Source organism: Mauremys reevesii, linkage group 2 (assembly GCF_016161935.1).
Source record: "Mauremys reevesii isolate NIE-2019 linkage group 2, ASM1616193v1, whole genome shotgun sequence".
NCBI classification, from domain to species: domain Eukaryota; kingdom Metazoa; phylum Chordata; order Testudines; family Geoemydidae; genus Mauremys; species Mauremys reevesii.
Window position 1 is genome coordinate 152,941,785 of NC_052624.1, and position 27,883 is coordinate 152,969,667.

At 42.8% G+C, this 27,883-nt stretch overlaps 1 protein-coding gene across 1 annotated transcript; it reads left to right on the forward strand.

The window, feature by feature from the left end:
- Positions 1-228: 228 nt before the first annotated feature.
- Positions 229-27,883, forward strand: ADRA1A (adrenoceptor alpha 1A). Its single transcript, XM_039521709.1, has 2 exons — positions 229-1,183; positions 27,286-27,883. Exons 1-2 carry the CDS (start codon positions 301-303, stop codon positions 27,804-27,806), a joined length of 1,404 nt encoding a protein of 467 aa, XP_039377643.1. The 5' UTR covers positions 229-300; the 3' UTR covers positions 27,807-27,883.

Here is a 27,883-nt window from a genome sequence, read left to right on the forward strand (position 1 = left end):
CTTGGAAAGTCTTCAAAATTGGGGCTATGTTGCTAATTAGCTGTCAAAAGCAACCAGAAGAGCAGAAGCTTAGAGAAAATTTTATGGCTTTTCCAATATGTTTCTGGATCGGTTACTTATCCTGGTTTTGTGTTTCTAAGTCATTATTATTGTTGTTATTATTAATAATTATAAGACCTTTTACCAACAGAGCTGGGCAAATGTTGCCTGCAAAACCTTCAAAGAGTTGATCTCAGCACGTTAAGCAGTAGAAAGTCAAGTGGAGCACAAGAGTTGGATGAACTTTATCTGCCAACGACAATGGTTTTCCTCCCTGGAAATTCCTCTGACTGTTCAAATTGCACCCAGACTGTGGGGATAGTGAACAATTTTAAGGCCATATTATTAGGGGTAATTTTAGGGGGGCTGATTATTTTTGGAGTGCTGGGTAATATTCTGGTTATCCTCTCAGTAGCCTGCCACAGACACCTTCAGAGTGTCACCCATTACTACATAATCAACCTGGCTGTTGCGGACTTCCTCTTAACTTCCACTGTCCTGCCTTTTTCAGCAATCTTTGAGATTTTGGGCTACTGGGTCTTTGGGAGGATCTTCTGCAACATCTGGGCAGCTGTCGATGTCCTATGCTGCACGGCTTCCATCATGAGCCTATGTATCATCTCTATAGACAGATACATTGGGGTGAGCTACCCACTGAGATATCCAGCTATAGTGACAGAAAAGAGGGGACTCCTGGCTCTGCTAAGTGTCTGGGCTTTGTCTCTGGTGATCTCCATTGGACCGCTCTTTGGCTGGAAGGAGCCAGCTCCAGAAGATGAGACCATCTGTCAAATCACTGAAGAGCCTGGCTACGTATTGTTCTCTGCTTTTGGCTCCTTCTATCTCCCCTTGATCATCATCTTGGTGATGTACTGTAGAGTGTATGTGGTGGCCAAAAGGGAAAGCAAAGGCCTGACTTCTGGCTTGAAAACGGAGAAATCTCATTCTGAAGAGGTGACCCTCCGGATCCATCGCAAAAACACCTCGGTACAGAGCAGATCTACATCCTGCACAAAGAACAAAACGCACTTCTCAGTGCGTCTCCTGAAGTTCTCCAGGGAAAAGAAAGCAGCCAAGACCCTGGGAATAGTGGTGGGGTGCTTCATACTGTGCTGGCTTCCTTTCTTTATAGTCATGCCTATTGGTAAGTAAAGCAAAACACCTTAACCTTTTATAATAACTTCTGGGGGGGTAGGGGAATCTCTTTTTTGCCTTGCTATGGGTTAGAGCCGGTCCACAAAACTTAGACAGAACCATTTTCCATTGGAAAATGCAGTTCCATCAAAACTGAAACATGTCTCAAAATCATGTCAATTTCACCAATAATTTGTTTAGTAAAATCTCAGGGGGGAAGTTTTTTTCCCACAGTGTTGAAGAATCTCGTTTTGACATTATTGGAATGAAACAGTTTTTGATTTTTCATTTTGAAAGGATGGTTTGTTTCAATTTTTTATTATACATTTGTAAAAAGTGGAAACTGAAACAAAACATTTTTATTGAGCTGAAATAAAAAATTAAAACACAATCAGATTTTTCCTTTGCAGAGCATGTTACACATGTCGGGTTTTGTGACAATTTGGAAGAAAGTCAGTTTTGAATTCCTCCACCAAATGGAATTGTTGTCCTCTGGCCAGCTCTACAGACATTATGAGCCAAATCCTTAGCTGGCGTAAAGGACACAAGCATCGTTAACTTCAACACCAATGTATCTCTTTGCAAATTTACAGCCGGATTTTCAAAGGAGCTAAGGGACCAGACTTTCAGTTGCTCAGTACCCACAATCAGGTCCGGATTTTCCATAGTGCTCCCATTGTGACATGTATGGACAGATTTTCCAGAGCTAAGCACTCAACAAGCAACCAAAGTGCTGAGATCTGTTGAAAACCTGGCAATTTACCTTGGTGCCTAAATGAGAATTGAGCTCTTGATCATCTGCCCTTTAGGACTTGATCCAAAGCCACTGAAACCAATGGAAAGGCTGCCATTGACTTCAGTGGGTTTTGGATTAGGTCTTTATTGCAAAATAAATATTTTAGCTTCTCTATATTTTGTTGCAAAGGTGACCTTTTTAAAAAAAAAAGCCAGAGAGCGACTGCAAATATATTTCTCTTTGAAAAGAGCGATTAACTCAACTGTTTGCTAGTTGCAAATGGAATGACATACAGTTTCAAAGTTTTAATGCATCCCTTTAAAAAAAAAACGTACTCTGTATTTTAACAATGTTTATGATGTAGCACAAGAGTGTGGTGTAGGTAATAGCTGGATTAGCAGACCCAATGGAAAAAAGAATGAACCACTCAAATTCTAGTGGGTTATGTTCATGGTTATGTTTATTGTGGTTTTTAAATCCAAGGGCCAGGTAGGTGTTGGGAATCAATTCTACGTATCAGTGTTTCTGTTGTTACAGATTTAGCTGCTAAGTTCAAACTTCAGCATTGGAAGGTTTGTTTAGAGAAAATGATTTTAATAGAGAATTACCAACTGCAATAAAATCCAGGATTCCACATGAATTACTGTTTTAGATGCCGGCAGAGCTTTTTTACCCCTCTATTTTGGGGATACAAGCAAAACACATATGAAAGAAAACCAGGCTATAGTTTATAAGCTGCGGTTATTAAATCAGTTCTTGTCCAAACTAGTTAAATCATCCTAACCATTGGCAAGCTAATCTCTTTGCAGCAGCCAATTTTTGCCAGAAAAAGCTTAAACAAGAGCTTTGAAATTGTGCCCTTACGGGAAAGCCTTCTGCGATTTCAGAAGCATGAAACTAATAAGGCTCTACAGCATCTTATGGAAATTACCCTAAAAACCTACAGAGTGAAATGGAAAATGATCTCCTTTTGTCTATAGCTGCTTTGTGCCATTCTATAGGACTCTCGATAGGGATATAATTCTCAATCAAATTCCAAGGGAAAGGGGTTTTTTTTGTTGTTGTTGTTTTTTTAAACTTAGAAAGGTGACCATTTTCAATTCACTTCTATAGGATTCCAACATAATATTTCACTAAATCCTTTAGCTGTTATTGTCTCATGAATATCAATGACTGCAGAGTCTATCTAATTCTGTCATCTGAAATGCTGGTCAATACTGGGGAAAGACTTAGACATTGCATAAGAAAAAGCCCCGGGAGGACTGGCTCTTTCTGCTCTGAGTGTCATTCTGTTGGAATGTTTGTTGCCAAGATGTCCCAAACATACCCAAAAAGGGTTTGAGAGCACATGACGCACACTTTGGTAAAAAAAAAAAAAAAATCCGCAAATCTGGCTGCCCACACAGAGCTGCTGCTGTTGATCCATTTGGTTTAAGTTGAAGAAAACTTCTTTATTCAAAACTGAACTTTGAAGCTTTGATCCCTTATAAGAAAAGTTTCCTAAGGTTAGTCTCCCTATCTTCACATAGTTTCTCTGTTATTTTAGAATCACATTATAAGTTTTTCCAAAAATCTGTTTGTCCTTTTTGTTAAAAGAAAAAAGAGTGCTAAACAGAAATGTAGCACTAAGAGACATATATTATGCAAAACCACTGTTACGTCTTGATCCAGGCTGTTTTCCTACCTACTTTGTATCACAGCCCCATAATGCTTAGCTTTTTTATACACGGCTTTTCATCCATAGATTACAATGCCCTTTGCAAGCATCATTATCCCCATTTTGCAGATGGGAAAACTGTGGCCCAGTGAGGGAAAGTGACTTGCTCAAGATCGCAAAGGTGGTTAATGGCAGAGTCAAGCATAGAACCCAGAAGCCAGATTTCAGAAATGCTGAGCATTAATAATGCTAGTTGAAGTTAATGGGAGCTCCAGGGTCTCAACAGTGCTGGCTAGAAAATAAGAATTCCATTCCATGAAAAGTTTTGAAATTCCACAGTTTGTACAGCACCTAACACCATGGAGTCATGGTCCATGACTGGGCTCCTGGGCATTACTGTGATACAAATAATTATAATAAAAACATTTCCCAACCAATTCTATTTGAAACCTTTGAGGTATTATGCAACCATATAATAATCAGAATAATCCTCGAAATACCCCTTGGAGGGATGTGGAAGTAACCATCAGTGAAAGCCCATATTAGTGATGTTGCCTTAAAGACTAACAGATTTCTTTGGGCATAAGCTTTCGTGGGTAAAAAACCCACTTCTTTGGTTTTTACCCATGAAATCTGTTAATCTTTAAGGAGCCACCGGACTCCTTGTTGTTTTTGTGGATACTGACTAACATGACTACCCCCTGATACTTGATTAGTGATGTTGTGAAGTTTGTGAGAAAATAAATGCAATGCTGATCCCTTTAGCAGGATATGCAAATTTAAAATATTGAATATCCAAAAGAAAGAGAATCAACAACAGACCCTTGAAACTTATTGTAATCTTGCCCTTTATGGAATAAAACAACTATATGAAGAACTGCTAAACAACGTCAATGGAGGTGTCTGTTCCCATGTAGATAGCTCAGTGCAAGTTGGGGTCCACAAATCTATTATCATTGTCAAAGGCAAGGTATAGTTAGGAGAGTACAGCAAGTCTCTGGACATAATGAGAGCATGTCTGGGGAAGCCTAGTGGTGTGGTGCTAGATTCCCTAGCTGCTGTGTAAAGTGCACGTCAGCCTGGTTCAGACAGTCCAGGTAGGGTGCAAAGCAAAGCTGAGAGTCAGCAATCAGAACAGGATTACAAGGAAGGCATACAGCAACCTGCACGACATGCTGTTCAGTGACTGATCAATGATAGGTGCAGAGATGCAAGGGGGAAGCTTTCTTCTCTCCGCGTTAGTGACCAATGTGTCCATAACAACAGTGTCTGTATCAATTACCTGTGCCTGGACTGGAAGAGGGACACTCGCAGGACCAGTGTAGACATTCCACTTGCATGCCTGCTCGCAGGGTGTACACAGGAATTTAAACAGACCCAGGCTTTACATTGCGGGAGCATGTTCTTGTGAGCGACAGGTAGACCATTTCATCAACCACAAGTTGCCATGTGCCCTCTCAAATACCTTAGGCGGAGTGAGCCCTCCAAAGTAGTTCAAGACCAGCCTCTGAATGGAGAGTGCTGGACAATCCTCTAGGTGAAATTAACACATATAGGTGACAATCAGGAGGGGTTGGTTGAAAATCAGGGTAGGTAATGCCCTCCCAACCTTTCCTGAGGCTCTTCCACTGCATGGGCACTCTTTCATTTTAGGCTGAGCTTTTTGGAGCTTTATTCCCAGAATAGACAGCTGCCCGATAGGTGTTAAGACCATTTTACCCCCTTCTGGCTTGGTTGGGATGCTGTTCAATAGAGCTGGCTGGAAAACAACAATTCTGTTAGGTGAGAGCTTCAGAGGTTTGGGGAAAAAACATGCATTACACATTGGAACAAAAAAAAATCCCCTTTTGAATGTTTTGGTCAAAGGGGGATAGTGTCAAAAGCTGTTCATTTTCTACGCAAAAAGGTCAGTTTTTCTGAATCCACTTGCTCTTTCTGTCTCTGCCTCTCAAATTGACCAGAGAGTTCATCCTGGACCTCGGAAACCTTGCCAGCAAAAACCTCATCAAAATCAATGTGTCTCCACAAAACATTTCCGCTTTGATGAAAACAGCAGGTCTGGAAAACAAAATTGTCAAAAATATTCCAGTCAGCTCCACTGTTGAGGTTTGCACACCCCCTTCCCGGACAACTCTCAGCTTTTCCTGGGATGCATGTGCCCAGTGACCCGCAGCAGAATGGTTTCCCTTTCCATGGTTGCTTAGTCCAGGCCAGGACTAAGGGAGACCCAAGTGGGGATTGTCTCTCAGCAGCACAAGCTAAATTTAATCTGGAACCAGGAAGAACCACAAGGTACTTTGTCTGTGTCCAGCAGCAACCTCTACAAATGGTTTCTATTATTATCTATCCTGTCTCTTCTCTGCCACAAGGGAAACTAGAGTTTGATGGTACAAATGCCCTTTATGTGATATTTGCACCTTTTTTTGAACTGCTTAAGTCCTTGGAAAAACTCTGACCCCAGTGCCGGAATTGACCCATTTTGGAGAAATTCTGCCTGGCTTCATCTGTGCTCCCCAGTGAATGTCACTGCACAGGAGTGACTGAGGACAGCCTTCAAACCTTAATGTTTATGGTGTCCACATTTGGTTGTGAAGGATGGAAGAACAATGTCCATGTTAGTCTTCAGCCATGATCCTAACACATTCATTGTGAGTCTGTAGTGGGGCTGCATGGGCCACTTCTTTCTAATGGGCCAGATTGCATCTGGGTTGTGATGGCATAAATGGGGGGAGAACCAGGATCAAAGAATCTTCCTCCATGTTTCACCCCAAAGAGTCTGCTTTGAGGCTCTAGCATTAGCTACTCTATGAGCTCACCCAGTGAGCCCAGGCAGGCATGGAAATCCACCTTGCACCCTGTGGTGGGGCTGCAGCTCCCATCATGTGCTGTCCTGGAGCTCACAGAAGAATCTGAGCTGAGTCAGCCAGAATTCCCAGCTCCTGTTGCACCTCCCCCCACAATGCAAGCTGGGGTTTAAAGCTGCAGTCCAGCATTATTGGGGGGAGTGGGTAGGGATATGAGGTGGAGGGCGGGCAATGTCTGCCTTTGAATGGTTTGCTTTTTCCCTCTTAGAAACCCTGCAATATTTTCACACTCTGCCTTTCCACTGGCATGGACTTGAGTCTGCTCCTGATTAGAAATTACCGTGAGAACAGCTACCTCTCCAAGGACAGTTATGATCCATTCCTTCACAGGACCTGGCTAGGAAGAAGCTTTTCACTGCCCAGGCTGGTGGTGTGCTCTCACATGCCGTCTCTCAGTGCAAAGTTTCCCACTGACCTTCCTCCCCTGGACAGCACAGCCTCTCTAATCCCAGCCGTTCTCGCCCTTCCCCTGCGGTTAGTCACTTACATTGCACCTACCAGAGTTGCTTTAGCTTCCCCATGTTGTTTACCTCCATTACAATCCTGCTGGGTGCTGACAACAGCTTTAAATGCTTTGAATACCCTGCCCCCTCCACACCATGATTGGTCTGCAATTGACAAGCTGATGATGTGGCAACATTCTGGCATTCAATTCAAATGGATGCGATGAGTGCGGGTTGTATATTAATTAGCAAGGGATTATGGAATGTGCATTGATTTACATAAACAAAAATGCAGAGCCTAATTAAGGAAAGACAGTCTTGTCACTACAGCACAGGACGAGGAGTCTGGAGATCTGGATTCTCTTCCCAGTTCTGCCGTACCCTTCTTTACATAAATCTGGGCCAATTTCTTAACATCCGTGTGTCTCAATTTCCCCATCTGTAAAATAGGATCATAATTCCCTGCGTTGCAGAGGCTTCATGTTTTGTTCAGGTACTTTGAGCCCCCTGGATAGAAAGTACTGTAGAAGTGCAAAGTAGCACTGATCATTTTTGCTCTTAAATATTTGAAAATATTTGATGTTGGTCTCTTCAATTTATTAGCCAAAAAGTCTAACATGATCCACTGGGTGGAAGCTGAAGCTAGACAAATTCAGACTGAAAATAAGGCATATATTTTTAACAGTGAGGATAATTAAGCACTTGAACACCAAGGGCCATGGTGAATTCTCATTACTGACACGTTTTTAAATCAAGATGGGATGTTTTTCTAAAAAATCAGCTCCAGGAATTGTTTTGGGGGAAGTTCTCTGGCCTGTGTTACGCAGGAGATCAACCTAGACGATCAGAGTGGTCCTTTCTGGCCTTAGACTCTATGGGCAATAGCTAATGTAGTTCTGTTCTGGAGTTAGAATTAACAATTCTAGATCACAACAGGTGAATTTCATTCCGCCAGAGCTTGGTTCAGATGACCACATACAAATCTGGATGCTTATCAGAACTGACTGAAATTGTACAGCTGAGCCAGAAATCTCAGAAGAACGGGTTTCCTGGCAGACTGTGCAGCATTTCTGCATCTGCTTCTGAACGGGCATGCCATCAGAACAGCCAGCCTCACAGCGGGTTCCTCCTCCTGTTTGTCTCTGCCAGAAACTGCAAGGGAAATGTAGGAATATCTCAAAATATGAGAGCTTGAGTTAGGTTCTAGAAACGGAGGAAGGTTTGATGTGTTCACAGCTGTGGTGTAACCAGTCTGGAGATGGTGCAAAGCAGGGGATCACACTTTGGTATGTCAAACCTTGCTGCGGGGCTGGAGAATGCTGGGGGGCGGTAATTCATAGCAGTCTCTAGAAGCCTCCCTCTGGTGGGAGCTATTGAGAGATATCTCAGGCTCTCCTCAGGCAAAGCGATAACACAGAACCTCTCAGGAAGGGGGTCACAGTAGGATGGGGAGGCTCCTTAGTTACAGACTAAGTTGGGATCCTTGGGAACTAGCTCCACAGAAGCAGACCAGCACAACTGATTGAACACCTACTGTAGAAGGCTGGACTGTATTTACTGGGACATAATTGTTGCCTCAAGGACTCAGGAATGGGAGAAAAACTAGAGTCCATCCAGGAGGCTGAGGATGGACACGATCGTGGGGACAGAGCGCTATGCTGGAAGGAAGTTTCCCCAGGAGAGCCCTGTTTATCACTAATCCTTCCTTGTTCTTAGGACACAGCAAACAGAGCGGAGGATACCCAAGGGAGTATTTGTGTCTGTAACATAGTAGTAAATTAATCTTGGGAACTGGCACAAATACTTTGGAGGGAACCATCAAGTGCTGCCTACATGCCTCTCTGCAGCAGGATTCTAATTACTGTTTTGTTGTTGTCGTGTCCGAAGCCCAAGAGGACAACCCGTTTGCAAATGTCACTAGAGCTAAATCTTCAACTGCTTCCTTCTGGAGCATGAGAAGCCAAGTGCGGTCTGTGCTGTTGATGGGATGTCACAAGTAGCCAGAGGGAGGGGTGTAGTGACAGCCACAAAGTCAGAGATGGGGACGGATTTGTGGATGGTCATATTTTTCTTTGGGGTTTGCTTTGGCTGAATATGTTATAACTCATTGTGTCCCTCAAAGCTGCAGATTAGGGCCTTTGCAGGCTTCCCCCTCTCTTTGGCCATTTCACAGAGAGGCCAATGGACTCACAGAATGGAATTCCCAAAGGCCATGCCGAAAACAATTCTTCCCACCTGTGCTACAAGAGAGAAATCCACCCATTGGGCCTGGCTTGATATTTCTCTTTAAACAGGAATATCGGAAATTTGATCTGGTTCTGTCACGTGGGAGAATCCTGTCCCTCGGGAGCAATTTTTGGCGAGCCTTAAAGTTTGGAAATCTGTTAATTCAGCTGCCCATCCCTTACCTTTCACCCCACCTACTTACTCTACTCCATTGCCACTCACACTCTGTAATGGGAATCTCTGGCCCAGATTAGGTTCAGAGCATACATAGATACAAACATAGATGCTCTTGCTGGAAGGTTGCAACATAACATGACTTTATTCCTTAGAATTTAGACCAACACCACACAACAGCAGAGACGCACAAGGCCAGCTGCTCCCTAAGGCACAGTTCACCATAACCTGTTTTAAACTGACTCTTTCCAGGCGGACTAGTGTCTGCTGGCATGTTTTGCTACAGAGCTCCCTCCCCGGCAAGCAGGACCAAGAACCCCCACCCTCTCTCTTAGTTGGCTATTCCTCAATAGACTCACACGGATCACATGACTGGGGGGTAGGGAACTAGTCTGGTTTCCTGCCAGTGCCCCTGCTGCCTTGCAGTTTACACCACGTCTTTGCCATTAGGCCTGCGTCCTACCCACCAAGTACATCTGGGCATTGGTGACCTGATGGGTGGAGCCTGGAAGTACGATTTTGGAATAATGCAAACAGCCAAAGGCACTGGGAGCAATTGAAACAGGATGTTCAGGGTCCTCAAGAGGCACATAAACCAAGTGTTATGACTTTGCACAAAGGGAAACACCAAGAGGCATGAAGCTGGCAATTCATCCACCTTGCATGGCATAACCAGCAAGTCAGTGGCAGTTGCCATGCCATAAGAGATTAATGGGCCCAGCTAATCTGCGATCTCTCCCCAAGACTGGCAAATGCTAGATGCTCCACAAGAAGGCCTTTATTTTATGATCATGACACTTTGCACTGATGCAGCATATTGTGCCTTTTATCCCAGAATCCCAAAGCCCTCTGAATGGAAGGACCCACTGAGTCCTTTTGTGAGGTAAGGGTGGTTGTTCCGACTTTGCAGATGGGGAAACTGAGGCACAGTGCGGTAACATGACTAGAACAACATATCACAGCGAGTCAGCAGTACAGCCAGGGACAGAATGCAACAGTCCCGACTCCCAGTCCCCCGAGCACACTGCCTTCCCATGTACTCATGGACAGTAATAACAAGGGTGGGGGGGGGGAATAATAAAGGCTGAAAACTGAACACTAAGATTTTTCCACATTTTTTTCCACTGTGAAATCCTAAGGTGATTTAGGAATGTATCTAAATAGCAAATCTCTCATTCTCATGAATTCACAGCAAGAAAATCAATGACAATGAAGAAAGGAATAAAGAACAGAAACAGCCATTTATTTTAATTGGGGCAGTGTAGCACTGGACTGGGTTTCAAAAGACTTGTATTCTATTTCTGGCTCCTCCAATAACCTTGGTCATGCCACAGCCCACTCTGTGCCACAGTTTTTCCATCTGTAAAATGGAGATAATGATACTGACCTTCTTAGTAAAGTGCTTTGAGGTCTATGAATGAAAAGCACCATATAAGAGCTGGATATTATCGTTAATAATAATAATAACAACAACTTAATGTAGGTGCTAAACTAAATATTAGGTGTTGTGACAAAGTTCCTCCTCTACCTTGGTGGGTCCAGCACTTATTGGTGGATTTGCTCACCTCACAGATTCACCCTGTGGGTCGGGAAACAGCCCAGAGACCTTCCCCTCTGGTAGAAGCCACAGTCCAGGTCAATTCCTCCTGTGTTTGATCAGGAGTTGGGAGGTTTGGGGGGAACCCAGGCCCGCTCTCTACTCCGGGTTCCAGCCCAGGGCCCTGTGGATTGCAGCTGTCTAGAGTGCCTCCTGTAACAGCTGTACAACAGCTACAACTCCCTGGGCTACTTCCCCATGGCCTCCTCCAAACACCTTCTTTGTCCTCACCACCGGACCTTCCTCCTGGTGTCTGATAATACTTGTACTTCTCAGTCCTCCAGCAGTGTGCCTACTCACTCTCAGCTTCTTGCATGCCTCTCGCTTCCAGTTCCTCCCTCACACGCACTTCCTCTCCTCTGGCTCCCTGGCTCCCTTTGGCCTGACTGGAGTGAGCCCTTTTATAGCATCAGAGGGGCCTTAATTAGAGTCAGGTGCTTAACAGTCTTTTTTTACACTTAGCAGGTTAATTGGAGTCAGGTGTTCTCATTAGCCTGGAGCAGCCCCTGCTCTGGTCAGTCAGGGAACAGAAAACTGCTTATCCAGTGGCCAGTATATCTCCCTTCTACTACTCTGCTGTTCCCAACTGGCCTGGGTCTATCACAGTATGGAACTCCCAAAATCCTTGCATGAGGGTTCTATCCCATCTATTTGGGTGGTGGAGTGGTCTGGAAACTTTTCCTTAATTACTCTTTTGTTTCATGTAATTTCAGTGTCCTCGCATTTTCCTTTGCCACAAAGTGCTGTCTAACGGGTTTTGTGTCTTTTTTCCGCATCAAATATGTACAACATTTCCAATCTGAGACTTTTGGAATGTTGCCGTTTGGAATTGGGCCTGGGTTGAGATGAAAAATTCAGACGGTGTCGACATTTTTTGGCAAAACCGATTCTGTGCTCCAAATAGTTTCACTTGTGTTGCAGATCCAGCTGTCTATTGCACTTGTCACCCTCCACCACCATGGTATCTGAGCATCTCACAATTTTCAATGTATTTATCCTCACAAGAGCCTGTGTGGTAGGGAAGTGCTGTTATCCCTGTTTCACAGAGGGGGAACTAAGGCACTGAATGAGGAAGGGCCAGACATTCAAAGGAATTTAGGCACCCAACGCCCATTGATTTTAATTGGAATTAGTTGCTTAAATACCTTTAATGTTCTGGCCCTAAGTGACTTAACTAAGGTCACACAAGAAGTCTTTGGCAAGGCAGGGATTTGAACCCACATTTCCTGTGTCCCAGACATAAGAAAGGCCATACTGGGTCAGACCAAAGGTCCATCCAGCCCAGTATCCTGTCTACTGACAGTGACCAATGCCAGGTGTCCCAGAGGGAGTGAACCTAACAGGTAATGATCAAGTGATCTCTCTCCTGCCATCCATCTCCACCCTCTGACAAACAGAGGCTAGGGACACCATTCCTTACCCATCCGGCTAATAGCCATTAATGGACTTAACCTCCATGAGTTTATCTAGTTCTCTTTTAAATTCATGGGCTATCTTAACTACATGGCACGGATCAGCATTAAAAGCCGTCATCGTTACTGCTAGTTTAACTGACAGCATGGGACAAATATAAGTGCAGCTGTGAAGAAAACATGATGGCTTGAGATTAGAAGTTAATGTGAACCTTTATTCTCATTTCACGTCCCTAGGCTCCACTTTCTTGAAGTTTCCCGAGGAGTGATACTCGACTGAAACTGCTGCGCTTTGTTTGAGTGGAAGTCACCCAAGTTCACTTGAACAGGGGCTCACGCTCATTCAATATATTGACTCCAATTCTGAGTAAGACAAGCCACAGCACGTTTTACCTGCTTTGAGGTTTCATTATGAGAAAGTTTCACCCAGCTCGTGCGATCACTCTATTCCCATAGGCTCTGTGCTAGGAAAAGGCTGTTTCCCCGTTTTGAAATTTATGATGGTTGTCAGGAGAACTTGGCTGTCATATAATAAGAATCCAAACCCAACATAGAAAACAATTACTGCCAAAGCTTGCAGGAAGTCATAAAATGACTAGCAGCGGTGACATCGGTGTGCTTGGTTTATATTTTATTCCTGTTCTATAAAATACCATAGGAGCCTCTTCTTCTTCTGAAATATACTATATCATATCATGAAAGCCTTCTGCCTTATAAGCACTATCAATTTAACGCCAGATTCTATTACCCTTTTTGATGTTGAATAGTATCTTATGTATCTGTTCTGGCTATTTAGATTGGAATCTCTTCGGGACAGGGACTGTCGCTCAGTGTGTTGATGATTGTACAATGATCCTATCTCAGTTGTGGCCTCTCAGCGTTACTGTCATAAACTGAGATTCCTGATTAAATTAAATTCTGGTGGAATTATTCAACGACCTCAAGTAGAAGGATTCGTGGGGAATATAATTATTAATAATTGCAATTATTATTTAACGAGGCAGTGCCCAGGACCGTGCTCGGAATTTGCCCGAGAAAATAAAGACACATAATGTAAGCCTGGCTGCTCAGAGCTGACAATCGAGTGTCAGATGTGACTCAGCGAGTGCGCAGAGTGGAATAAAGGAGTCACAAGGGTTGAGTAATAGGGCTGGGTGGCTAGTCATTTATGTGCAAGCATCGTTTTTCTTTGCAGTAGGACAACCCTAGTATAAAGTGGTCATCAAGGAGCTAGCTGGGTTAATCAGAGTGTTATGTGCTGAAGCCACCTGTCCTTTACTGCCTCTTTAGTTAGTTGCTGACTATGGGGTGGCGTGTAGCTGCTCCACCCCAAGAGCAACCAGAGAACAACATGGGACTTTTTCCTCTGCTCCCTGTTTGCACCAGGGAAGGAGTGAAGTACTTTGCCCCTTTTCATGCAACAGCCCCCTCTCTCCTGTATATCCTGCCATCTGCTCTGACCAACAACTAACCTGGTGGAGCCAAGGGTCCCCCCACTCCATGTCCCTCTCCACCCCTCTGGCTTGCCAGTTACTCCCTGCTCTGCAAGTAGCCTGTACTCTCCCCCAGCCTGGCAGAAGTCACAATCTAAGCAGGGCTGTGCAGAGAAGAAAGGAGGAGACCTGACGCCCCCTTGATCCTCTGCACAGCAGAATAAAGGCTAAGACTATCCAGCCCTAAATGGTGTTGAGGTCAGAATATATTACATGTGGGCCCCAGGGACAGCATTTGGAGCGAGACTCCCTCTATTAGCATCTTAGCATGTTCCATAATGACAAAGAAGCACGGTAGCAGAGCAGGGTGGCAGCAGGTCAGTGAGCTGAAGCTCATTTGTATACAACAAGATCTGGAGGGTACACGTGCATGAGTGTGGAGCCGTTGAATATAAAGAAAATAAACCGAGAAGAACGGCAGCTGGAATATCTCTTTGGAGTGTTTCTTCAACACAAGGGTAATCTGCCAAAGACATGGACTGCAAAGTCCTTGTTGGTTTCTGGATGAAATCCTGGCCACATTGAACACAACAGCAAAAGTCCCTTTGACTTCAAAGGGGCCTGGATTTCACCTGTGGAATTTAGACCTGGGTCCCCCGAGTCATATTCCAGCCAGTTTGACCTAAAAATGAAAGAAGAGATTTTTAAACATTTGCCTTTTACATGGTAGTGACTTAAGCTCTGCATGTACAGCTTTCCTGGATGATTTACCTGTCAAATGGGAGGCTTTCCCTCCCCATTAAAATGTTCTTGTCTTCTACAGGAATGATTTCAAGTCACCACTCTTATGCCCCTAGAGTACATGAGCCAGGAGGAATGTCATTTTCCACTCAAAAAGATGTCAGAGTGCTTTTTATGCATTATGCATCAAGAGGTGGGAATGGATGATCCACAAAAGTTTGGGTTCAGTTCAAAAGTTTAAGGGACATATTTTATTCATTTGCACTAGGATGTGAATCCCAGTATTACCAACCCCAAATGTTCAAAAATCTAGTGGCTTGGAAATGAGATTTTTTTAAAATAAATGTTGGGCTCTTTGTTTGCCTTCTGGGTTTTGAACCTTTAGAATTCATATTTTCGAGTTTTTTTTCTGAAACCACGAAGGCTACTTTTTTAATCAAAGCTGGGATTCTCCCTTAGTCACATGACTCCAAGAGCTGGGGCCTTTAGGGAAAACATAAACAGCATGATAGAATCACAAGGGTTGCAGTATTGGTATCCCAAGTAATTTCATTGCAACCAGGTTTTTTGTTTAGTTTTTTTGTTTGTTTGTTTTTTTAATTTTATCAATAATGAAGTCGATCTATCAGTTGCTCCAGATTTACAATGATGTAACTGAGAGCAGAATTTGGCTCCAAGTGTTTAGCTGAACATTCTGAGTCTGCAGATCTGGACTGCAAATCTGGCAGTTACTGGCTTGCATATGTGATATTTGGTGTTTGTTTCTTATGCCAGAAATATTTATTTTATGTATGTAACTGGCACTTATTGTAACTGGACACATCATAACACATAACATAAAATACCCCTTAAAAATTTCAAACAGAGCACCCAGATACTGGGATACCTGTAGATCGTAATAAATATTTCCCAATTCCAACATCCATCCCAGCCTCCTGCCCTCAATCAATCCAATCCATCAGTTGCCTTCCCCTGCAAAAGCGGCGGGGAAACAGGTGAGTTCTACCATAGGCGCCGACTTCTACTGGCGCTGGTGGGTGCCCGACCCCCTCTGCCTCTGGCCCCACCCTGACTCCACCCCCTCCCACCACCATTCTAACCCCTTCCCCAAAGTCCCCTCCCCAACTCCGCCCTCTCCCTGCTCCTATTCGACTCCTTCCCTAAATCCCTGCCCTGGCCCCGCCTCCTCCCCTGAGTGTGCCACATTCCAGCTCCTCCCTGCTTCCTCCCAGAGCTTGCTACAGCTGTTTGGTGGCAGCAAGTACTGGGAGGTAGTCGGAGGAGCGGGGACACGGCACGCTCAGGAGAGGAGATGGAGGTGAGGTGGGGCAGGAGGTGAGGGGAGCTTGGCTGCCGGTGGTCGGAATCGGCCCCTCTGAGTTCTACTGCATGGTCTAGCGATCCTTGAATTCAAAGTCTGGTGCAGGAGAGCAACTTTTCTCTTGCTATTTTGCATTTCCAATTCCAGCCGATTTAAGAAGTGCAAAGAATTGGAAGGGGAATAAGAATGAGCAACTTATCCAAAACATTCCAGAATCCTGGAAGAGGGTTCATAGGCACTGAGGTTTCTCCATTCTGCATGCCCATTGGTGTTAAGAAATAAACCGCCCTTCTGTATTAGGTACATTAATTTAGTGCTACAAAAATCTGGAGCATTTCCTACTTTTCAAAGCTTATTTGATCCTATATTTGTTCCCACTAAAGATTCTTTCCATAGAGGAGTGCTGGGTGAGACGTGCTTCAGGGCAGTAAAAGTACAGAGAACAGCTGTGATCACTCTGAAGAAGTAAGATATATATATATATATATTTCCATGGCATATTTTCTATTTGACCTGAGAATAAGGAAACGTGTAGGTAGGGAGTGGTCAGGTGGAATAAAATCCAGGGCAAACTCCAAGCTTGGAAGCAAGGGCAAAAATGGGTTTAACCATGTTTGGTGAGCTCCATCTTGCAAGCTGCCTCACTTTAGGTCCAGAATGCCATAGATAATACAGGACCAATCTGCCTGAGGGAATGTCTGCTGCTCAGCCTTCTGTCTTCATGCTTTTTAATTTGTTTTAATTTGTATTTCCACTGGAGCCCTCAGGCACCTTCATATGCAACCCCCTCATCAAATAACACTTAATAATAAGCCTCATTTGTTTCTGTCATCTCAGAATGTGCTTATGAAGCACTGCTCTTTACTGGATGGAATGTGACCATTTGTGTGTAGGTGATTATCTCCCACTCGTCACTGCATTTTACAGAGAATATAAGCCCTAATATTTCTACACAAGCATGAATATTTCACAGGTTACTGCTTGTTCCTTAGATCATCCCTGTGCTCTTACTCCACCACTGGACTTTGAACACACATATGGAAGAAACGAAGTGAGGAACATAACCTTGTAAATGACATTGTCTAACATCCCTGATTCGTAGTCCTCTACGTGATTTCAGAACATTCACCAATATACCATTCCTACAAAGGTCCTGAGGACACAAAGACTTAAGGGTTACTAACCTCATGCTGCTTCCTATAATGTGGAGTAGGATACCACTATATTAAATAATATGGAAGGCCAGAAACCTGTACAGGTTGGGGACTCCATATGCCAGGTGCTTTCCATTAACACATCCATACTTGACATCAGTACTGATGTTTGAATACACTGTAATCAAGCAACTCCATAACTCCTAAGTAATTGATTTACAGAGAAATCAGAGAGTGCCTTTGCGCCTGTCTTGGCATTTAATCAGCAGCAGGATGTGGAAAATGTACAGTTGTTGGCTCCAGAAAACAAAGTTGGCAAACATAAAAATAAAAGCTTACATTGGGAAACACAAAATCCTCACACATTGGGGGATAGAAGGAGGAGGGGTAAATGATGGGAAACGTTTAATCTGGAAAGCAAATTAAAGAACTGACAACACTAATAACACATTTTATTTCTGAACAAGAGGAGACTGAATCATGCTAATGACTCTCTTAATAAAACTTATGTTAGAATGCAAAACATAAACCAAGGATCATTTAACCAATCTACAATGCATAGGAATTAAAAGCTGAGTTAATCTTTTTTTCCTGGTTGTCAGCACTACCTGGAGGGAATTTTGGTATAACAGTATGCTATGCACATGGAAAAGCTTATAGCCTTATTCTCTAGTGCCTTGTACTTTATATAGTCATTTACACACTTGAAAAGTGAGTTCAGAGTGGGTGTAAAACACAACTGGTGTGAATGGAGAATTCTGTTTTGGTAACATTTTTTCACTCCCTTTGTACAGATGTAAATAACTCTCTAAGAAGAAAGGAAATGGGTTACCTAGGGAGGTGGTGGAATCTCCTTTCTTAGGTTTTTAAGGTCAGGCTTGACAAAGCCCTGGCTGGGATGATTTAGTTGGGAATTGGTCCTGCTTTGAGTAGGGGGTTGGACTAGATGACCTCCTGAGGTCCCTTCCAACCCTGATATTCCATTATTCTATGAAATTAACAATGGTGTTTACCAGAATTTAACCTTTTACTTCTGCAAAAGAAATACTAGCTAAAACATAAGAGTCCATGAGGATTAGATTGAATTGGATTAATTATGAGATATAAAGCCTTTCATGGCTTGATTGCTGGTTGTGATCCAATCTATGTCAGAATTCACTTGAAAAATGGTAGATACTGACAGGTTTTTTTGCCGGCCTATGTCAAACAAATTAGCATTCTCAGTCCAGGCTGCTAGTTGGCGAAATGTTCAAATCAAAATTGTGACTAATTGGCAGACACAACAGAGTGGATGAATGTGGACTCTGAACTCCCTCCTCACCTCTAGGGAAGATGATCCATCCAGAATAGGGTTGTGGCACAGTGACAAGAAGCTTGCTCTGCTGATGCTCAAATTGTATCTTGTTCTATGCACAGAGTTCGACAGAACCCAAAGTATTTTTGTAGCAGTTATCCTTTCTTAACTCCCTGCTTGCTTCTTCTCCCATCCTTTGGCTCTGCTAGGAAACATTGCAAGTGCACTGTCGAACACTCACATATGCTAAGCAGTAGCAGCCGCAGTATGGGGAAATAAGTCATTAACCAGATGGTGAGGAGGAAAGTAGATGAACAATTCAAAGTGAATAATTTATTTAACACTCTTTTTTTTTTCTCTCTGTGAATTATCTTTAAGCAGACTTTGATTTTTACTAATTCATTTATTATCCAAAATTGTTTCATGGATTCAGTTTTTACAGGCAGAAAGGGCCATTAGATCATTTAGTCTGACCTCCTGTATAATGCAGGCCAGAGAATTTCACACAGTTACCACTGACCACCAGCTAGATGGCATGGCATTGTACATAGGAACAGGCCAGGTTGGGTTTAATGGATGAACAAGCCATTGACAGAAATGAATGGTGACACTGTATTGTTCCCTGTGTCTACAAAGATGCCCTGGGATAAAGAGAAGATTATAACCCCAGTATTCAGCCCATTAATTTGTGTTTTGCTAAAGTGTATCTTCCAGAAAGGCAGTCTGTCTTGATCTGAAGACATCAAGTGTTGTTTTGTTCAATGATTAATCATCCTCATTGTTAAAAAAGAGTATTACAGTAAAAGCTGTGTTATCCGGCACTTTACCAACTGGAAAGCTCTATTAACTGGCATTTCTGATATCTCCCAATACAAATCTTCAGTCTAGTAACTGGGACTAGTATACAGCCCAGGAGGTTATGCAATTACGCATTCTGCACTCTATGTTCAGGGCCGGCTCCAGACCCCAGCGCGCCAAGCGCGCGCTTGGGGCGGCATTTTGCCAGCAGGGCGGCAGGTGGCTCCAGCGGACCTTCTGCAGTCATGCCTGCGGGAGGTCCACCGGAGCCGCGGGACCAGTGGACCTTCTGCAGGCATGACTGCGGAGGGTTCGCTGGTCCCGCGGCTTGGGTGGACCTCCCACAGGCATGACTGCAGAGGGTTCGGTGGTCCCGCGGCTCGGGTGGACCTCCCGCAGGCATGCCTGTGGATGCTCCACCGGAGCCGCGGGACCAGCACACCCTCCGCAGACACGTCTGCAAGAGGTCCCCCAGAGCCGCGGGACCGGCGACCGGCAGCGCGCCCCCTGCTGCATGCCGCCATGCTTGGGGCGGCCAAATTCCTAGAGCCGCCCCTGTCTATGTTTATGCAAAAGAGGCAGAGGACAAGTAAGCAAGCAAGCTGGTATCATGGATTTATTCAAAAAAGCAGCTTCCGGGGGCGTCATAGGGCCATTACAGATTCAGCCCAGCCTTCTACACCTTCCACATTGACAATGATAATTGATGTTGATAATGATGATTCTGAGGCACTGCAAGATCCTGAAGTGCCTTCTGAATCATCAAAGAAAGATTAAATTGTTTTAGTCTTAAGTGTAGTTTTAGTGATCTGGGTGACCTGAAGTGTCATAAGATAACCTAATGTATAGAAAACTTTCCCTGTATACACCTAAGTGCTTCAAGAAACCAACCACTCTGCAGTGCAGTACTACTACTGGATTGATGAGTACCTGTATACGATTTTATACTTTATTCATTTTATTGTAATCTATTTCTTTGAAAATTGGTATTCCATTGTTAAGTCTTAGCTAACCAGAATTTTTGATTAACCGGCACCTCCCATACCCCCAGCATGCCAGATAACAAAGCTTTTACTCTATTTCTAACTTGAATTTGTCTTGCTTTATCTTCCAGCCATTGGTTCTTGTTATGCCTTCAAATGCTCTGAATGAAATACCTTAAGACAAGTCTTAACACCACCAGTTAAAGATAATTTCCATTCAGCACTGAATGCATCCACCTCTGGTCTTAAACACATTGTCTATTTAAATGCATACAGTGACTCTACAAAATATTAAAGGACTGGAAAAAAAAATATCAGATCCAGTGGGTTCTCAACCTAGGGGTCATGAACTCCACTGGTGTCACCCTGCCCTACCCATTCAGCTAGATGGGAAGGGAGCGTAGGGATGTGGAGAAGTGTCATGGCATGGAAGATGTTGATAACTACTGCAGAACCCGTTGAAACTGCTGGGAGAGTATAATAGGCAGAATGTAATTGCCCTGTATTGGTGTTTGTGCAGTATATCAGGGCTAACACATTTATTGTTGCAAAATATACCATGGCTCTACAATGACTAGAAATAATCATAGAATCATAGAATATCAGGGTTGGAAGAGACCTCAGGAGGTCATCTAATCCAACCCCCTGCTCAAAGCAGGACCAACACCAAGTAAATAATGAAACCTTGGTTTCATATCTCATTGAACAACTCCAAATTTTCAGAGCTGAGCAGGAACTGGAATTTCTTGTTTTGTGAGACATTCCACCATTTCTGAATATATTTTTGTTCAGGGGATGGTGGTGAATTTTGGAAACTTAACATTTTAGGTCAGTTAAAACATCTTGTTTTGATTAAAATCAAAACATTTAGTTTCAATGTAGGCTTATTTAATTTTTAATGTTTTTATCATATGAAATTAAATTTCAAAATGAAAAGTCATTTCTAAATTAACATTGTGTACTAAAAATGTCTAAATGGAGCGCTTCTACGTTATTAAAATGATTCGCTTTTTTACTGAACATTTTACCAAAATGACACTTTCCACAGAAAGTTTTGGTTTGAACAAAACAGTATTTTCTGACAGACTAGAATGTTTCTCTGGGTTGTTTTTTAAAGGATGCGTACGTACACTGCATATCGTATTGTTTTGTAAATTATGCTTTTCAACCAAAATCCTATATATTTGCATTCATGATTCTTACACTGTAGCATTATGGAACAAGAGCCAGTGTTGTTATAGTCTTTGAAAACTCTGTGTGTTCATTTCTCATATTTATGGTGCTATTTTTGGACAGAGGATCGAGCCTTTATATTTATTGGTAATAAGTTTATATAAGTCATCAAATAAGTGCCATAGTCAGTGGGGTTCCGGTCTAGCTTTTTCCAAGCAATGTGATTTTGATTCACTCTTTCAAGGGCAGACAGTACAGCGGAATCGTGGCAGGAGATTACATTAGTCATGTCAAGCCTTCACTTGGTGCAGAATAAAAATTATACTGTTTTTGCACTTCATTACCCTTCACTGGTTTGAGCACACTACAGTGCCAAAGGATGTCATACATCACACTTGGCATATTTCTCCTTGTTTCACATAGCAGGTGGGTGCAAATACAGTGACAGACTCGTGAACTGGTAAAATCACACTGCAGAATGTAAGATTTGTAAGTGCTGTGTGGAGGATGGTTTTGTGATGAAGGCATAGGATGGGGAACCTGTAGATCTGGGTTCAATTCCAGATTTTGTGCGTAACTGGGAATATTCACCTAAACTCTGTGTACTTTAGCTTCCCTAGCAATACAGTGGAAATAATATTTATCTCATAGGGGTCTTATGAGGGTTCATTCATTAATGTCTGTAAAGTGCTTTGAAACTCATGGATGAAAGATAAATAAAAAGTCTTTCTGTCGGTAGAAGATACATAAAAACATAGCATTCTCCTGTCACTCATGTCAGTTGACATCACGAGGGACCTTAGGGCTTCTGCCTGTATTAGCTGAGGTGTAATAATAGTAACTAGACATGGACATGAACATCAGCATAGATCTTGGTAACGGGACAATCTAAAGCTTTGGATCAAAATATATCTCTAGCTTTGGGGTGAGTAAAGTTCTGGCTTCAAGTCCTGCAGCACGAGACTAACATTTTATAGCTACAAAGCACTACACAAACGCTAATTACACCAACAGTCTTTATTATGTCCATTATACAGATGAGACACAGCTTAAAATATCTTGCCCAGACCACACAGTGGTTTAGAATGTAAGTATCCTCAGCCCAGTTTACCAGTGCTCTGCCCTCGTGCAAGCCATTTACACTGGTGTAAAGAGGGTGCAAAATGCTACTATTTTGATTTGGAAGAATTTTACATTCACTTTGCCCTGATGTAAATGATGCCTGTGCAACACCACTGAAGTAGACATACCAGATCTCCAGTTGGTGTAAATCTGCAAAGCTTCATTGATGCCTGGCCCAGCTGATGTATGTGAAAGCATAATTTTGTCTAAAATGTGCAAGTTGCATTTACCATGGGAATGGAAGAGTTAAGAAAGGAAGACGGTGGCTTCTACAGATGGCAACCCATGTTTACTGTTAAAGCTACTCAATGTCCTTTTCATGTACAATGTGCTGTTCCAAGATAGGAAATCGCTACACTGATCAACCAAAAAGGTTATATTAATAAATTAGCCTACAAATCTCCCCACCCACCCAGAAAAGCAGGAGCCTGGCTTTGACGCTGGCTATTTTCTATTTTTAACAGTCTTTGGCAGAGTGTTAGCGTTCCATTTAAAATGAGCCAAAAGGCACAGCAAACAAGAATTTTTTTTCACCCACTACTACATTTGGCTTAATAGAGCACTTCCTGGACTTGGATTTCATTTACCTTTTCCATTGAAACAAAACGGGAAAGGAATGGACAAACTGATGTCAGAATAATTCAGTGGAATTGGGGCATCTTGGTCTCCTTAGGTTCTTTTGAAATTCCCAACCAAACAGAATCTTTCAGCGAGATAATGGACAGCTGTAGGGCATTTTGTTATTACAGGGAAATAGACTTTGTATATTAAGAAATTTCTGGAGTAGTCACGAAGAAAAAATCATGAAATACGGATCTGATTTCTTTTGTACAACAGTTTGGATGATTCATTTGGTAAAGAATTAAAATATTATCAGTATTGCATTGAATAGGAAAGGTATTTTTAACTATTTTCAATCAAAAAAGGCACATTCACATAGGAAAATGACTGTAATGTGCAATGCACTAGTAGCAATTGTGATCCACAGCCAGACGTCTACCTGTTTGAAAATAAAGAGCAAGGTTCTCTGCTGTGCCTAACCTGACTGTCAGGGAATCAGCTACAACTCTCTCATATGCTGCCCCAGTCCTAGCCCTGGGGCATCTTAGAGCAGCCTAGTGGCTGCTGTAATTTGCACCAATTGGCTGTGGTCCCTAAGGGACCTTGCACCAACTGAAGATTACTAGATTACACTGCACTCCGGCCACATTCCTCACTTGCCCCCAACATACTTCCTGTGCCCATCATTTCAGCTCAGAAAGTGAGGGTTTGTGTTATTGTGGGTAGACATCACTTTGCATTTGACAGTAGGGATTGCATTCAGCAGAAGCAGAATGAGAGTCATTATTCATTCTCATCATGTGTGTGCCTGGTTTAGGCAATATCCTGATACTGTCTCACACACACATTCACCCAGAAAAACTCTTCAGTGCATGCAACTTAAATAACTTTTCTGAATTTTCTAAGTTTCAGATTGAACATGTATCCAGAAGCAGTTGAGTTCAGCTCCTACAGATGAATCCATAAATTCCCCTACATTTTCAAAAGTCACCTCATCTTAGGCTCCCCTGAGACCAGACTGAAACACTGGAAAGTTCAGGAACTGCTTTCTGGCATGGTTCAAGAGCAGAGAAGCATTAATGCAATGAAGTTAGGATCCACATCCAAACTTCTTCAGCTTGGGGGTTTGGTTGGGCACACAGAGGTCTGGGGGTGATCTGAACTTCCCCAACATTCAGTTAGAATTTGAGATCTTTTGTCTTCGTTCAGGCCCATGTCTCTAACAGTATTGTTGTTTGTATGATTTTGGAGAATAAAAATGATGAATGCTTGTTTACTGGCAAACTTCATGTGTTGTGTAAATAAGTACTACAATATCCCTATCAATCTCGGCATGTTTATGATTTCACAGGGGCTGGGCGTGGGGATATGTCAATGTTAAAAGAACTATTGATCAAAATCTTGGCTGTAAAGACCCAAACAAGCAAATTGTGTTTTCTGGGAATTTGGGATTATGTTTATATCCAAGCTATATTGTCCAAAGTAATCACTGATTTTGGCATGATAAGGTCACATTATTGGAGGCAAGTACTTTGGAAGCATAATAATGAATGCCCTTTCCCTCAAAAACCTGTTACGGATTTAATGCAATGGTCGATCTGCAGCAGAAAGTGGTCCTACAGGCTTTTTTATTTACCATGGGCCCCCAGAACAGGCAATATTTTGACAGCATGGAATCCAGTTTTCTGTTTCATTCACAACCAGACAGCACTGTTTTCATTTCCAAGAAACTTGAACATCTGAGCTAGGGAATTGTGGGATCTTATTACAGGCGAATTTCTAGTGTTATTCTGGGACCACTAACAGCAGCTTTGTAAACAATTCTCCAAAAGCATCAGTGTTACATCTTTGGTATCCTAGCGGTGTTTCTATATTTTGGTCATTATGGCCCTGATTCAGCAAATCCCTTAGGCACAGGCTTCTCTTCATGTTACAAGCATCATTTGAATAATGTCAGTAAGCTTTCTTACTATAACTCAAATTTATGGGTGAAATGTACAGTCATGTAGCAGGCCAGTCTGAGGCCTATGCACCACTTACATCCTCAGAACAGAAGAATACCACACATGCTAGCAATACTTTTAGTCACTTTGCTTCAGTGGCACATACCGGGTGCATAGGCATTGTGCTGGGCCTCTGCCCACGAGTGAATTTTATTCTACAAGCACCAAGCGTCAGTTGGAGAATTGTGTCCAGTCCTGGGCACCACACTTTAGGAAAGATGTGGACAGATTTGAGAGTCCAGAGGAGAGCTAAAAAATGATAAAAGGTTTAGAAAACCTGATCTATGGGGAAGAATTTAAAAAACTGGGCATGTTTAGTCTTTAAATAAGGCTGAGGAGAGCTCTGATAGTCTTCAAATACGTTAAGGGCTGTTATAAAAAGGACTATGATCAATTGTTCTCCATATCTACTGGAAGGTAGGATAAGAAGTAATGGGCTTATGCTGCAGCAAAGGAGATTTAGGGTAGATATTCGGAAAAATCTTTCTAATTATCAGGGTAGTTAAGCACTGGAGCAGGCTTCCAAAGGAGGTTGTGGGATCCCCATTATTGGAAGGTTTTAAGAACAAGCTGGACAAAAACACCTGTCAGGGATGGTCTAGGTTTACATTGTTCTGCCTCAGCGCAGGGGGCTGGACTTGATGACTTTTCAAGGTCCCTTCCAGCCTGGCATTTCTATGATTCTATGTCAAGCTGGTTGAAAAAACAGTTTTAAAAAAATCACTAATTTCATAAACCCTTTTTACTGTTTTCTTTTAATTTCAACAAAAAAAATGAAAATCAAAAAATGTATCCAGCGCTACCGCTGACCAAATAACTTAAAAAAAAAAAAGTGGTGACTTTTTTGAAGGAGTAGATGTGGCATCAGTCAAAAATCTGAATTTATGGCCATTTTAAAAATTTTGAACAGCTCTAGTAGGAATCTTTAATCTTTAATCTTTCAGCACATCTTTAAAAAATGCAAAAGTTAGCAGAAAATTCTTACTTTAAGTGTGTTTGGGAGAGTTGCTCGTTGTATCCTTTTACAAGAAGGTGAAAAGACTGCCTTTGCCAAAGACCCGAGTATCAAAGATTAGAGGAATGTAGTGAAATGCAATGAAAATAGCATAACTCCCTGGTCATTTAGAGACTACACAACTGTCCTCCTCCATCACCATTCACAGCCTCATAACAACAGCTGGGATAGACCACACAGCCCCCGGCACTTAAGCTAACGGAAAGTATTTAGTAGGTGTTTGTAGTACAGAGTTTATGATACACATTCCAGCCTGGAAAATGGCAGGGGTAGGTATCCACACAAGCCAGTTCATTACAATAGATGTACCATACTATTAGTCAAAAACAAATTGCTGGCATGCTTTGTGGCTTTTGTAAATCTGTGGGGACAGAGCGTGCCCTGAACGGCTGGCTGCTTTCTTTGACAGGAGAAGGTTTTCTTAAAAATCAATACAATAATTGAACAACTGCATTTTTTTTTATCAGCGTGTTAATCAAGGAGGGAGATTTTTAGGTCTTGCACACATATCTATACATTTGCTCACGTTGCAGGCAAGCTGGAGCTCACTGTTATTAAGCAGAGGGAGAGTGGTCATGTGATCCCTTTAAAAATGATACGGCCTTTTCATTGACAATCATTGTTCCCTGTAGCTGACGATAGTTGAACAAAGCATCAGCCTGTTTTGGCTTTGAGCCACCTTTCCCTTCCCTTTTTAATTAGCTCCATGTGAAACATCCTTACAGTTCTAGCAACTTCAGTTAACCACTGCTAAGCACTCTCACTGCAGGATAGTAAAGATGTTTTGAAACTCCTATGGTTTATACAGCAATTGCTCCAGGGCCTGATCCATGCTCATTGCAATCAATGAGAGCCTTTCCATTGGCTTCTGTGAATTTTGGATTAGGCGCATGACGCATAAAAATCTGTAGGCTGGGATTTTTGAAGGATCCTAAGTGAGGGAGGCATCCAGGTCCATTAGGATCCTTTAAAAATTCCTATCTGAAAGGGATCATTGGGCTTTCCATTTGCTGGGATCCCAGAGGTGATGATTCCCTGGCCATTTCAAATCCTGTTAAGTTGTCTCCTTGCTTATCTGAGCAGCCTGGTGCTTTAGCTCCTAGGAGGAAGTAATTTCCCTTTGTCACCTCATTTCACCAGACTATGGACTCTGTAGAACCTAAAATATGAAATTACTGCTTCATTTGTAACTGAACAGATAGGTTCCCCTGGAACAGTTATTACGTCTATGTAATTGTAGAGCACCATACGTTCTGAAATGTTCTCTTCCCCAGGAGGGATGTCTGTTGTCGGAGCATCCAAAAGTCATGAACTTTGTTGTTTTCATTGTTATCTCTCTTACACGTTGACTATCTGCAATTTCTCACCAGTTTTGTCTTAACACTCCCTGTATTTTCCATTCCAGGCGTTTTCTTTCCTGCACTCAAGCCCTCAGAAACGGTTTTTAAAATAACGTTTTGGCTCGGGTATTTGAACAGCTGCATCAACCCGATCATCTACCCATGCTCGAGTCAAGAGTTTAAAAAAGCGTTCCAAAATGTCCTACGAGCCCAGTGTTTCACAAGAAAGAAAGCAGCCAACAAGCATTCCCTTAGCTTCAATCTGAACCAGCCAGCTAGCCCCAGTATGGACGGTGCCAAGGATGTTGTCCGTATCCCTGTAGGATCGGGGGAAACCTTCTATAGGATTTCCAAGTCCAATGGGGTCTGCGAGTGGAAGATTTTCTCCACCATGCAAAGCATGTCTACAAAAAGTGCAATCTCTAAAGACAAGTCCAGCTGCACCAGAGCCAAAGTGAAGAGCAAAGGTTTCCTCAGGACATGCTGCTGTACTGGCACATCAAGGAGCGTCGCTCGGGGGAACCGTAAAGTGCCGACCATTAAAATACACACTATCTCCCTCAGTGAAAATGGGGAGGATGTCTAAGGGATCGAGATCGCTAATGGGCCTGGGGAGGATGGGGGGAAAATCTTTACATGCAACTGTTCAGCTCTGGCAACCCT

Bases quoted from the DNA above. Each gene is read 5' to 3' on its own strand.
- ADRA1A (XM_039521709.1), top strand. From the start codon at position 301: ATGGTTTTCCTCCCTGGAAATTCCTCTGACTGTTCAAATTGCACCCAG. The intron at 1,184-27,285 runs GTAAGTAAAGCA...TTTCCATTCCAG, and splicing joins CTTTATAGTCATGCCTATTG to GCGTTTTCTTTCCTGCACTC.